The sequence below is a fragment of the Lolium perenne genome, chromosome 2, assembly GCF_019359855.2.
Source record: "Lolium perenne isolate Kyuss_39 chromosome 2, Kyuss_2.0, whole genome shotgun sequence".
In the NCBI taxonomy this organism is placed as follows: Eukaryota; Viridiplantae; Streptophyta; class Magnoliopsida; order Poales; family Poaceae; genus Lolium; species Lolium perenne.
The window spans coordinates 303020188-303034797 of record NC_067245.2 but is presented as its reverse complement, the minus strand read 5'-3'; the positions used below and the strand labels follow the sequence as shown (position 1 = coordinate 303034797).

At 45.1% G+C, this 14610-nt stretch overlaps 2 protein-coding genes and 1 long non-coding RNA gene across 5 annotated transcripts; 2 read left to right on the top strand and 1 right to left on the bottom strand.

Annotated features, from left to right (window-relative positions):
- The first annotated feature begins 209 nt into the window (after positions 1-209).
- On the top strand, positions 210-763 carry LOC127337021 (uncharacterized). Its single transcript, XM_051363884.2, has one exon. The coding sequence runs from the start codon at positions 358-360 to the stop codon at positions 628-630; it is 273 nt and encodes a 90-aa protein (XP_051219844.1). The 5' UTR covers positions 210-357; the 3' UTR covers positions 631-763.
- Positions 764-4960: 4197 nt separating this feature from the next.
- LOC127337024 (uncharacterized) lies at positions 4961-8264 on the bottom strand. 3 transcript variants are annotated; one of them, XR_007873605.1, is made up of 5 exons: positions 7857-8264; positions 6996-7175; positions 5668-5779; positions 5401-5486; positions 4961-5328 (listed from the first exon to the last, which is right to left on the bottom strand). It is a non-coding gene; the product is annotated as an uncharacterized lncRNA (long non-coding RNA). The 3 variants fall into 3 exon arrangements; XR_007873604.1 differs by having other exon boundaries at positions 7863-8264; XR_007873603.1 differs by having other exon boundaries at positions 6996-8264.
- A 2874-nt stretch (positions 8265-11138) lies between these two features.
- Positions 11139-11675, top strand: LOC139835346 (uncharacterized). The gene has a single exon (XM_071825202.1). It carries the CDS (start codon positions 11256-11258, stop codon positions 11526-11528), a length of 273 nt encoding a protein of 90 aa, XP_071681303.1. The 5' UTR covers positions 11139-11255; the 3' UTR covers positions 11529-11675.
- Positions 11676-14610: the final 2935 nt, after the last annotated feature.

Sequence of the window (14610 nt, the reverse complement as noted above, 5' to 3'; positions counted from 1 at the left end):
TCTTCACGCACGTTCTCGTCGCGTCACTCCTATCTTATCGCTGCCGGCTTGGTATGGCTGAAAGGGACAAAACTGACCACATCTGCCGCAAATAAACAAAGGCGAGACGATAGCGAAGAGGTGCGGCGTAAACAAGCTAAACAGTTGTGTCTCTGAAGCACCCGGTATCCTGGAAAACCAGCGCCTGCAGCCTCCTGTTTTGCTGCAGGTCTCCAGTATATATAACCCACTCTACTCGCACTCATCGCTCCAAACACAACAAGCATCGAATCACTACTCGCTCCAATACTTGATACAAGCACATAGCGATCAGAAATCAGTTTCCACTCTCGACCAACCAAGCAAGAAGGAGAAGAGATGGCTGCTGGAGCTAAGGCATCCTGGATGGTGGCGATGAGCGTGGGCGCCGTGGAGGCGCTCAAGGATCAGGCCGGACTCTGCCGCTGGAACTACGCGCTGCGGTCCATCCACCGGGCCGCCAAGGCCAAGGCCAGCGCCCGCAGCGCCGTCTCCCAGGGCAAGAAGCAGCTTCCCGCCTCTGCGGCGGCGGTGGCAGAGCAGCGGCGAGCGCAGAAGGCGGAAGAAGGGTTGAGGACGGTGATGTACCTCAGCTGCTGGGGACCCAATTAGTAGCGACAACTGCTAGGTACAGGCGTTTTGCTGCAGCAATGGCCTGGCCTGAGACTTGGCTGGTTGCCCCCCATTGTGATATACCACCACGATGATGATGATGAAAATTTCAGTCACTTAGCTGAGTTTACCATCTCCTTGCTTGTCCATTTGCTTTGATCTGGTTCCGAGTATTCAGAGCATCTCAAGCCGGGTCTTCTAAAGCGTTTTCTGAAAGGATTTGGAATTCGTTGGACTAGTTGGACGTTTGACTGTTTCAAGCCGCGCTTCCAAAACCCTTTTTATATCCGGCGTGGCCCAATACAATATCCGGCGCACTGAGCTCATCCTCGAGATATTGAAGATATTGGGGGCCAGCGCCGGACACAACGAAAAACCGTGTCGCGCGTGGCGGGCCAGTCTCATCAGTGACACAAACTGAAGTGTTGTAGCTTTGTCTTAATGGTGATGATGGTTTCTAGAACGGTGCAGGCGAGACCTCCCGTCGGCGCTACGTCTCCTCCACGTCGTTATCGTCCGCATTTTTGCGCATCTTCGCGCGGCTTCTCCACTGCTTCCCACATTTTCCCCTGCCGCTTCCCGCGTTTTTTCCCACCTCTTCTTCCCGCGTCACCACCGGCTATAAAAGGCCGCCTCCGCTCGCTATCGCCACCATAGCTGCCGGCAATCCTTCTCTCCACCTCCACCAAAACATGCCTCGTCACCTAGCCACCCCCTTCGCCATGCTGAGCTGCGCCGGCGGCGGTCAGACTCCTCCGCCACCGCCTCCACCTCTGTCTCCACCTCCGTGTCCTGACATCCCGACACCAACAATTTCGAGGAATTCTACGAGAACGATGCCACCAACGAGGATGTCATCGACGCAGCGATGAACACATAGTTCATGGTTGACGCGGAGCGGGAGGCCCACACGGCCTTTGACACGGAACAACAACAACAGTGATAAACTTGTTTTGAGAAGTTTTTTCGTTTCCAACGGAGTATTAATGGGATGTGTTGTATCATTTAAATGATAGGACATGATGCCCATATGAATGCATATCAACTACTCAATTTATTTTGCTATCACTTATTTCTTTTAATTTTAAGTCATATTCATGCATCGCTCTTTGCTTGGAGTGCCAGCGAGTTAGTGAACACGTGTTATTCTGCATCAGTCTCACTATGTGCTTGGGGGTCCTAAATTGTAACACGGTACTGAATTTGAATTCTTTTAATAAATAGCCGTGTGCATCATCATGATGCAGAAGCAGGGTTTTATCCCCATTTCGAAAAAAAATGTGCTTGGGGGGTCCTAAGGAGATTGTAATTTACTGGCTCCTTATTGTCACTACCCGCGAGGGCTAGAGTAAACTGTTATTGACCTCTCAAACATTCTAGAATGTCGAATTTCTTACAACCAAGTAACATAATCATATTGTACACTCAAAATTTGTTAGACTCATGTACCGTATAGTCATCTCCCATGTATCAAGATATTTAAAGCCACTTAAATAGAAACAAACAAATTATAATGTATGATTTTACATCTTTTCTCAGTAATAGAAATAATTTTGTTCATTGAGATGTATCAAAGAAACACTAAGAATAACATAACTATTATGAAAAGTACAACTACTTTGCTGTTTTGCTTAATTTTTTATGATAAGAGATCCGATCGATGGTTGTGTGTATCATTCAATCCTAAGGCTAGGGGCAATCCTCCTTTTAGAGAAAAAATAACTAACTGTATTGTATCAAAATGAACTTTATGTTATTACATGTGGTTAATGTTGTTAGATATAGGAAAAACTAATTAAAATTATTTTAAACCAGTGAAACAATTTATATATAGCGAATAATAGTAGGTAAATAAGCAAAAATGTTTAGAATAAAAAAAAAATAAGAACCGTTAGTATTGATCCCCGCAAGTACAAGCAAAAAGAAACTTACCTAATCTTCATAAGTCGTGGAGTTCATATAGATCAGTCAGTAGTATCCACTAACACAACAAGAACATTCAGCTATTCGATATGTCGTAAACTAGGACACACAGCCGGCCACTGGTTTTCTAGATAGTTTAAAATAGGGCACCACAAAGCAAGTACATAGTTAGAAAAACATAGAAGCACATTCAGAAACATATTCAACTCTAGTTCATCGACACTAGTTTGACAAATTTAGAAATATATTTACCGGCTACTAGATAACATGAACAAATCAATACTCTAGATAGACAAACTAGATAAAACGACCGGTGTTCATCAACACAAGCCAACAATAATCTATTCACATTCATCTATCACTAGTTCACTACCCTCACCGCTATCGATGTCCTCGTCGGTAGTGAGGAGGATGTCCAGCCACTTATCACTGTTTTCGTCGATCGTCGACGGAACACGTACTACGCGTCCTCACGCGATAGACGCAACGCCTGCGGAGCGACCATCTCGGCTTTATTCCGAGACTCGATATCGGGGAAGTTCATATCGTGGCGGGGGTGGCCAGAACTCCACGTCGGCTCTATTTTGGCCACGAATTTTCCTGATGAATGCGCCCGCACGCCGTGAAATTAGGTCAATCGCTTGGGGGGTGGGGGGCACGGCAACGAGGAGACATTACGGCGGCGAGGGCTAGGGTTCAGATGTTTTGGTCACAATTGAGGCAAAGCGACGTGATGGGACTCCGTGGCAGAGGGTATAGGCCGGATCTACGCATGTGGCGGCGGGGAGGGGCTTTGGCGACGGGAATCGACGTCGGCGCTGCGCGGTCGCAGTTGGCAGGGAAATTTCATGGACGGTTGGTTGTGTGCGTGAGCGACTAGATCTTATGGCACACGCCACGGGATAGGATTTTTTGGGTCACGTCCAAAAAAAAAAAATTGCACGGTTTCTAGGATTAGGCATCTGGTAGCCGTATTTCATAGCATCTATTGGAGATGCTCTAAAGCAATTTCACATAAGAAGAAATCGTATTTCCCTTGTTCCAAATTAAGTATGATAACTTTATCTAAATGTAAATGTATGTCTATATCAATGTTTCAATGTGCAGATACATTTGTAACAACACAATCTGCATGAAATCAAAATTAGATAGTGTTTTCTTGAAACATAACTTGTGCCGACTGTTGAACTCGTTTTTTTTTTCTTTTAAAATGGAGGTACTATCCTCAGACTCTGCATTAAAAATATGCATACAACATCTTTTTATTTGTCAAAGATCTGATAAAAGTCTTGAACTCTTGATCAAAGGAGAAATTATTTGCGCTCATTGCATCCTGACAAACGTTCTCCGTCGGGTCACCATTCCTATCTTGACGACTCTGCCGGTTTGGAACGGTCGCAACGGACAAAACCGTGCCATGCGCGACCCGGCCGATTGGGACCTGGCAACGCGCGAGGTCAAAATCTGCGTCGTCTATTGGTGCCGCGAGATTAGTAGCTAATATAGCGTCAGCTCAATACGCAATGGAATTTCATATCCGCACCAGGCATACGCAGCTGTATACAAGGGCCGCCGTCGTACGATACTGAGCGAGGAGTTACTGCCATGCTGCAGGATAGTTACGCGTCTGCTCTACCCTGTTACTTAAATGCAAGCGGTGGTCGGCACTCTGGTCTCGTCGCGTGACTTGACAGCTTCTTTACCTTTCCCACTCTGTTTCTTCTCCGCTCCTGTCACTGCATGCGCATGGCTGCACCATGCAATGCAATTAAACTATCAAATCGATCAGCCAATTCATGATAATCATGGATAGTTATCAACGAGAAAATGCTTATTAAACCTTGATGTAACACAAAGTTAATCGTGTTGCACGTGTTATAATGAAGGATGTTTAGAAAAAAATATTTAAGTTGAGTTAATACAAAATCACATTTGTTAACCATCCGAACATTTTATATTAGCACAAACTCGCATTTTTGTACTACTAGTTGAATGCCCGTGCGTTGCTACGGTTTTCTTAAAAAAAAATTAGTTCTATGCAAATGTCCTATATGTAAACATAATGAAAGAATAAAAAACATGTATAAAAAGAGATAGATACATAGTAATCTAAAAGAAATATCACTTTGCTTGAAGTATCTTGATAATCAATGTCAAATGCATAAGAATCAAGTACATAACTAAATATTTTCTACAATATTGATTAAGATTTAGTCACTGATATTCTCAAAATTATTCTTGTACAACAGCCAGTGTGTTGTCTTCAACTCTATTGCATGATAGATGAGTTTGTGTACCAAAAAAATATTCTTCAGTTTCTAACCATCATCCAAGAGCAATAATGTTGTTACGATTAAAAGTACACATGGAAGATGTTTAAAAGATCAATATACAAAGATTCTGAGTAGTTTCACAATCAAGCGCGTTGCTTGGAGCATCACAAAGCAGCTAAGAGATGGCTTGGATTATATTGTTCCTAGCTCTATCAATCTTTTTTTACAAAAATATCTCTCTCTGAGAAGAAAGCAACATGTTAATCCCTTATATTCGGTGAGCAGATCTTGCTCTGTATTCCCATTTGTCGTTGCCAGGAACAATTACATCTTGTTGATTAATATTTCACTTGGAAACTGTCTCATGTAATAGTTTTCATATATATTGCCCATTTGATGTAGTAGTACAAGCTTGTGTGACGATGGTAGGATGAGAGTCCGTCCGTTACGCTTCGCCTAAATCATGTGGCTTCCTCATGCCATTGTCCACCGGATTGTCCAACTGAACAGGAACAACCAGCTCAATACCATTTGTACACACATTCTCTGTAGATCCAAAAATATTAACACTGACCTCAAATGTGCTCTAGCTTGGTATACAAGTATATATGCCATTATTGAGCTTCTTTAGAACATGAAAAGTCCATTGGATGCTTGACGCTATCATGTAATCGAGAAAGTGACAATAAATACACATTCACAAACATATAAATATACTTACTCAAAGCAAAATGAAGGTGCACCTGCATGATTTTATCTTAATTGCAATCAAGCTAGTCCTAGAAATTCAGCTCATATAATTACTGGTGCTACGAATTCAGGTTGATGTCTTAACTCTTACCTTGTTAGCTTGGAGGATGTCATTGCTCCTCCTATCCCGTCTTCATTATATATTATACTGAGGTTTGTTCCTTGTGCTCCTCAGCCCTTTCCTTATTCACTTCATTATCTTTCTATAAAGCAACTGAGTATTAGGTGCAACGGACATATTGATAAAATAGGTACGAAACTTCACACTGTATTTTTCAAAAATCTTTTAAACTTGATAGCAAGTCAAATATTATTGATCTGCAGGCTACAAAATTTGGATAAAATGCGAGGGATGTATCTCGAAATTAATTATTTGAGTTAGAACATGCATTTGGAAAATAAATAAATATTACACTCAAACATGTATTTGGATAATGAGAAATACAATGATGCACTTGAAGATCAGAAATACTCTATAGGAACATGCATTTGGAAATAATTGTGTCGCTTGATTGTCACGTCATGGGGCTGGTGTAGATGATGTGGACTTCAAAAAGAATATGAACAAAAACCAAACCCCCATCTTGGCGAGTTAGGAAAAAAGCCATGGGCACACTTCTTCATCGGTGTCTCACTGTCGCAAGCCTCCTTTAAACAGCGGCCTCGATTCTGCTGCAACCCCAGCACGATCCACACATAAAATCCATTAAGCCATTCACACAGGGAACCTCTAAGACTATCCAGAATGGAAACTCTGAACTTTACTAATACTACACTCAAGCAAGCATGGCGCAATGGTGGTATGGGTCACTTCTCATTCTTATGTACTTGGATACTGAAGGAACTGTTGCGTTGGTATTTGGTAATAATAAAAGTAGCTCAACAAAGATAAGAAAAAGGTATTGATCAATTCACTATCAGATCCTTGGCAACCATGTGATTGTTTTCAGTTGTATTATAAAACGGATTTAGTCCTCAGTTTGTGCAAAAAAAAATCAAAATATATTGCTACAAATCAATAAAGAAGAAGATAAGAGAATAAACATAGGGGGCTCAAGAAGGTTTGGGAAGCAAGATCCCCTAAGAGAGAATATGTTATCAAAAACAAAGGTAGTTCTATATCCTGCACAAAATGACACACACCCTAGCACAGTTTTGTGCAAGGGGAAGTTATGCTCGGGGCATTAACCACCTACAAAGCACACAATACGCAGTTTTCGCACGTGGAAGTTAAATTTGTTTGTGAAGGCACAAAAAGAATGTCACTCTAAAAACTGATTAGAGCTATAGATGGATCCCTCTATAATATTATGAAGGTACTACCTCCGGTCTGCAATAATTGACGCGCACAGACGCTAATTGCATGCATGCCAGCGAACACCTCCGTGTCAATTAAAAAGGACCGGAGTGAGTACATACTTGCTCGCAAATCACCTGCTTCCTTGCAAATAGAAAGAAGCTCATCGAGTGGCCCGACAACGGATAGCATGTAGAAGGGCATCTATGCCCATAGTTCAGAAAGTTTGTTCTGGATAGGAATGCCTTCTAGTGGTAGACACCTTGTCATCGTAAAATGGCCTTTAAGACACTATACAGTACCTGAAGAAAATGCAGAATAAGTGTTGTAATCAGAGTCATGCAAGTCCCCGGTTAAGAAGTGATTCATTTTAGAAACAAAGCAGCAGTTTCACATAGAATTGATGGATTTTTAAGACCCTTGGCCTCATCAATCACCATAGAGCCAGGGAATTTCTGAAAGGAAAGTCTTAATTTATTAAGGCTATGTCATAACTTGTCAGCATCACATCAAATGGTAATTCATAGCTGCATTGATGAAAAAAATAAAGGAAGTTATAGACCCTGCACCAAAATAACTATAGAAGTACTATAATAAATAATGATCTAAGGCAAGTAAAACAAAGCAATTCCAAGAAATGTAAGAACAACAGATGTAATAGCTAACATGCGCTACCCGATTGAGTGAGTTTCAAAAATAAAGTATGCAAACTTAAACAAACATAAATTTGAATCAGATGATGCATGAAGATTTTTAGATATCTTCATGCACCATTCTCCGGAGAGGATGACGACGCACGTTATCACCGACATACAGGATAAACTTCAAGGTAGGGCAAAATTTACATTATTCCGGTAGCCAGCCATCTGGCACACTTAAGAGGGCGTGATATGGCTGAAAGAACCCCACCCATGTGATATAAAATGGAAATTCTAGTACAGTACAGTCTATTGTAACAAATGAAATTAGGCAAGGTAAAGTACATATACGAAACGTTCCATGTGTAATTGCTTTGGTCTTCAAGTAGCTCAGCAGGCAAAATTCTTTTAGGGTCTTCACAGTCCCATATGGTCAGACATAAATATCTTGAAAATTATTGTATATTGAATTGGATCTACGTTATCCCATCTCAATTATTTGTGTATGGAAGGGAAGCAGGAAGCAAATGGCAGGCTCACCTCATCGCCTGCAAACGAACAGAACAAGACATGATTGAATTGAATTAACGCATGAATCAATCTAAACAATATATGTAGGATATATTAGAGAGAATGCGGCTGAAAATCGCGGCCATTGGAAGGAGTAGGTATCGATGCCGATGTGGTAGCAGCGGATGAGCCAGCCAACGTCATCTTGATGGTGCAGCTTTGAGCCTTGGGGTGGCGGCGCGGCGGTCCCGGAATGGGAGACATGACAGTGACCCGTATATCACACTTAATTCAGGTTAGAATCGGAGAAGGCAAGACATGATTCACCTAAAGTAATAACTACTAATTCATGATAATATATGTACATCTCTCATGTATAAGTTATGCAATTATCTCACCTTGATACATTGGCCCATAGGCTATATGTGCTCTTCTCTAATCATATTGAATAAACAGCAGATCCCCTGGTCAAAATCGGAGTAAACAGGAGCATATGCAACACAGTTCATCTCACCTTGCAAAATTGGAGATAAATGAGGCCAAATCGGATGGGGAAGGAGGCCAATTCGGAGTGGACATGGACCGGCTACCTGATTTCCGCCGCCGAGATAAATGAGGCCAAATCGGATGGGGAAGGAGGCCAATTCGGAGTGGACATGGACCGGCTACCTGATTTCCGCCTCCGCCCTTCCTGATTCTCGCCGCCACGCCGGCCTACGAGCCGTCACCGCAGCACTTGCCCCGGTTTCCCACCGCCGCCGCGCCTGCGAGCCGCCACACTCGCCCCGACTCTGCGAGCCGCCGCACCCGCTCGGCCGCCCCCGGTTCCCTCCGCCCGGACTTGCTTATTCGCCGGAGAGCCGCCGCCGCCGGCCCTCGTTCTCGCCAACGAGGCATCCAAGCCTAGTACACTGCCGCCGCGCCGACGATTGGAGAAACAAGGGAGAAGATGACCAGAGAAATTACTGTAGAGAGAGCAGGGAGGGAGGGTGACATGCAATGCGTGGCATGTGGAGAGTATTTTTGGAAAGATAATTAATTTGCCATCAACTACTCCTCAAATATTCCGTTTGTGCCGTGGTTCTCAGATCTGGTCGTTTTGCTTTCACGTGATTCCAGCAATCCTACCGTAACACGGCAAGGAGTGGATCTGACGGATGGATATTGAGCGGAGGAGTTGATATTATGTTGAACGGTCCAGATGATCCTAATCTCCTTCACCAAACGCGTTGTATGACGTACGACCAACTCCAATATAATAGTAAAGATTTGTACCATTAGTACAAAAAAGTATAATAAATGTTGAAGTTAAATTAGTACAAAAATCACATTTTTTTACCACCCGGACATTTTCATTTTATATTACTACTTGCATCATTAGCAAAAAGTCGGCAGTTAACTTAAGCAGGACGAAAGAGAGTGGGAGAGTGAGGTGCGGATGGGTTGGACTTAATGTGGAGTGTCTGCTGTTAAACATCTGGCCCACCTCATTCGACCATTACTAGTCTATCAGAAAATAAACTAAAAGACATTGTGGTAGAATCCACCACTTAGAGCATATTCACTAATCCTGAAATCAAAAGAGAAATTGAGAGAATCTTAAATCACGAAGAAATAAAGAAAAGAAAGAACATGCATGAGGCATGCCTTGTGACAACCTAGCAATTACCAAATAATTGGCTCTAAAACCAATACTAATCTATCAGGAAATAAACTAGAAATAGTTGTGGTAGAATCCATCAAGAAGTAAAAGTGAGTCAAATAGAGCTTCCAGAGAAGAACATACATATGAATCTCTTTCCTGATTCGAGAAAAATCAGCACAAGCTCGCGGAGGAGAAGTACGGCTGTAGAGGAGCTCGTGGCCTTGGAGCTCGGCAGCTCGGCCCGGAGGTGCAGGTGGGACAGAGAAGCTCCGCGAATAAACACACCGGGTGAAGAAGCTTCGTGCATTGGAGCTCTCTGCCGGAGGAGCCGCTGGAGAAACTCGAGTGGGGGAGAGCTCGCGGCTTTAGAGCTCAGGCGTAGGAGCACGGCGGCCGGAGCAGCTCACAGCCTTGGAGCTTGGACGGAGGACGAACGCCAGCGGCCAAAGGTCGTCGAGCCAATGACCGCGACCGGTCGCCCGGCGTTCCAGCGGCCGCGCCCAGTGTTCCCACTGCCGGCGCGTCCTTGAGCCAATCCAAGGCGTTCCCGTGGTCGTGCCTGCGAGGCTGCGACCGATGGTTCTCGAACCAATCACCGCGACTGATCGCCCGGCCTTCCTGCGGCCGCGCCCAGTGTTCCTGCTGCAGCTGGTCCTTGAGCCACTCGACGACGTTCCGTGGCCGCGCCCCGCGCGGGATAGAAGGTTGCATGAGCAAGCGGCCTGTCGCCTCGCGTGCCGCGGTCACGTCGGCGGTAGGTGGCGACGATGCGGCCATCGGTCGGCGGCGAGCACGCGACGCCGGGCCAAGAGCACGGCGCTGTGGAGTTGGCGTTGGCGCCGGACGCCCATCTCGTGACAGCACCGCGCGGATCGTCCGCCACAGACGCGCGCCGGAATCCGAGCAACGCTGCCGCTTCACCGACGCGCCCGCACCTAGAGCAGCAAGAGCAAGAAGAAGACGCGCGCTAGCACCTGGAGCAACACGAGCAAGAAGTACGGTAGCCAGTGGAGCTTGGGCGAAGGAGATCGCTGCCGGCAGGAATCTATCTAGTCAGCTCGGCCATGGCTGAAATGGTGAGTACTAATTGGGGATTTGGGGGAGACGAAGATGACAAGAAATCTGCTGCCTCTGGAAGTTAATGCGGCCGGTGAATACGCTTCATTACTTGGTAGACAATGTTAGATACCTTACAAATACATAACCTATACAGCCACGTGTTCCTCTCTTATTGGCTTCGTTTTCGTCCTCGCGCGTTGCCAGGTTCCGTTTGCACTTTCCGGTGCCATGCGCCGCTAATAAACACGACAAGCTGACGTGCCACTGCCCACTGCACCGGGCCGATAGAGATAGATGCGGCGTAGTCAAGCAAAAGAGTGTTTCTGAAAGCACCCGGTTTCCTGGAAAACCAGCGCCCGCGGCCAGCTGTTTTGCTGGTGTCCGCCCGTATATAACCTCGTCCCAATTCCCATCTCCTCTCATCAACACAAGCAAAGCATCAGGAAGAAGCATCACGAAGAAGCATTAGCTCCGATTGTTTCAGTACTCCAAGTCCATTAGTCCACTAGGCAGCAAGAAGGAGAAGAGATATGGCCGGCGCAGCAAAGGCGTCTTGGATGGTGGCGATGAGCGTCGGCGCCGTGGAGACGCTCAAGGACCAGGTCGGACTCTGTCGCTGGAACTACGCGCTCAGGTCCATCCACAGGGCCGCCAAGGCCAAGGCCAGCGCCCGCGCCGCCGTCTCGCAGGGCAAGAAGCAGCTTCCTTCCTCCGCGGCGGCGGTTGCGGAGAAACGGCGAGTGCAGAAGGCCGAGGAGGGGCTGAGGACCGTCATGTACCTCAGCTGCTGGGGTCCCAATTAGTTCCTGCAACTATTAGCTAGCTAGGCGTGTGTTTGTGCTTGCTGCAACAATCATGGCCTGAAACCCAGCTGGTTGCTCCCCCATTGACCACTGTAATATACCACCATGATGATGATGATGAAAACTTCGGTCACTAAGTTTATATTACCCTCCTTCCCCATTTGCCTTCTGAGTATGGATTGTTTTGAATTGGTTGCAAGTACTTGGTGTGGTTCGATCTGCTGTGCAACCATACCGTGGAGAGTATGTTATGAAATCCCAACCTTCTCACTTGGTGTATGAATATACCACCATGATGATGATGATGATGAAAACCTCGGCCACTAAGTTTATATTACCCTCCTTCCCCATTTGCCTTCTGAGTGTGGATTGTTTTGAATTGGTTGAAGTACCTGATGTGGTTCGATCTGCTGCGCAACGATACCGTGGAGTGTATGTTATGAGATCCCAACCTTCTCACTTGGTGTATTGAATATAAAAGTCCATGTTATGCATCTCTGGACAGAAAAACTTGGTGCCGAAAAAATTGTGTTTGCAGAGTATCAGATCTTTTTCTCTTATGCCTAGGACACGACATCTTTAATTCCTGAATTTTGCTGGCCACATGAGAAACAAAAACAGCCGTCCTATAAATTTTGTCTTAACTTTATCTAAATTTGGATGTATTCAGATGCTAAATAATGATACATCTAAATTTAAAGATGGAGACCTACCAGATGTTGATCTTTTTTTATCTAACCGGAGTGTTAAGTTTTGGAAGGCTCCGCCGGCGAATGGAACGGTACATCTTTTACCTGGAGTTTGCTGAATCGGGTTGTATTCGGTCGCGTGCACCTATGATTATATTCCGACCGTTTGGTTCTGAAGGCAGCGACACATAGCTTTTTTTCTATGTTGACATCAAGTGACTATAGATCCATGATGAAAGTCAGAAGAAAAGAATATCATGAAGGCCGGATGGAGGACTAGCTAAGGGAGGTTCAAATCTCCGTGTTGTTGAGGGATTTGCTTGGTGTTCCGAGCTTCACAACAGCGGTATAAAAGTGGGGGCGACATCATAGGTGAAGTTCATAGTCCTACCTTTCAGGGTGAAAACCCAAGGTCTGGCCTTAACTGGTTGTGTCTGCCAATGACGTCGTTGGAGGCATTCTTTTGAGAGCGGGGACTATCTTCAGGGTGAAAACCTAACATCTTTGATCGGGCGACGACAGTGTTGGAGCACTGTTCCTTTCTTAGAGGCGTCACTTTTGAAGAGTCTGTATTTTAGGTGTTGTCTTGGTGGTGGATGTATTGCTGTTGTTAAGCCTGGGATACTGTAGTGCGACTTTTATTTGTTAGTTTTCTTTTCTATTTTTGGCTGTGTGCATACGTGCGGCCATTAGGGTTGTGCGTTGTTGCAGAGGCTGGATGTAATTAATATCTTTTAATATTAAAATATTCTCTTTATCGAAAAAATATAAATTTTAAAAAGGTTAAAACATGTTTGTTATCGCAGGGAGTATATTATAAAAACATTTGTTCCTTAAAAAACAAGGTGTTTTACCAATTTTGCTCTTTACCCCGAAAACAGATGCTCCCTGAAGCTAAAATGGGTTTGCTTTCCTTTTCTACAGTTTCACAAATGGTTTGGGTTTTTGACATATGCAGTTTCACTCATTACAACACATAACATCCTTCCATATTTTCTTTTTCTTTTTTAAAGATAGTATTGGTTCGGTCCACGATCAATCGACTAGTCGGTCATTGTCAACCTTTTAATCATAAATGAAATATTTTTAGGAATACTAAGAGAACATGTTCAATACTAAGATAACTTAAAAAATATATGTTTTAGGAATATGAAAAAATATTTAAATACTATTTCTAAAAGAACAATTACAAGAGAAAAATAACATAAGATGATGAGAAGAAAATGTATGCTAGTCGGAAATATTCTTACGTAAATTTTGACACGTATGTGAAATCTAAAATTGGTAATATTAATATTCTAGGGCACCTTTTTAATTTATACCAAATTCAACGATATATTCGGACATTTTCTGATTGATATGCTTTTTAAATTCAAAAAAATCATTGGTAAAAGTACAAGAGTATTATACTCTTCCCTAGTTTTAAATTTTCCATCTACTTTTTGGATTTATATTTGATTTGCTGCATCATCATAAAAATTGTATGATCGCAACAACGGACCAAATCTTATCATTTTCATATTTTAAGACCAAACATTCAATGTTGGTGGTTTAGGGCATCTCCAACCGAGCGACCCATCCCGCGCCCGCGCGTCCGGATGGGTCGAAACGGACAAAACCGCGTCCCAGCGCGCGGACCCATCCCTAAAACGGATGGCCGAGCGCGTCCGGGACGATCCAAACCCGGCCCAAATCTTGGACGGGTTTGCGTGGCCGCGGACGCGAAAGGCTGGTCGCTCGCGTCCTCCCCTTGTCCGCCCTGGCCCGCCTGTCTGCCACCCAAAACACAAGGCCGTCGCACACATCTCCCCACCGCTCCGCCGCCACCCACGGACCGGCGATTTGGGAGCGCGTCGACGCCGGCCATCGTCGTCGAGACGCCGGCAAGCGGGGCGGAAGCATAGGTCGAGGTCCCGCGCTGCTATCGCCGACTCGTAGCAGAGTCGGAGGAGGCCGCCGCCGGCGCTGTTGTCCTCTCACCGTCGCGACACCTCCCGCCGTTCGCAGCTGCGCCGTTTCCGCCGGAGGTGAGCTCTCCTGCACCGTCTTTCCAGACCGCAAGTCGGCTGAGACGGCCATGGCTGCAGGTCCCTAGAGAAGCATTTGGATCGCCTCCGCCTGCGAGATGTTCGTTCAAATGCTCGAACTAAAATGTGTCCTTTTCAGATCATGGTGGACAGCGACGACGAATACTACTTCAAGAACTTCATCGACACGTCGTCAGAAGAGGAGTCCGACGACGATTTTTTCACGGATGCTGCGCTGCTCATCCACGAGCACACTGTCTCGCAAATCCCCGTGTTCCGGGGGTCCTTGCCGGGGCGCGCGGCCGCCTTGGACCGCAAAAGAGAACGCGGCCACGACCAGCTCTACAACGACTACTTCCAACCCAC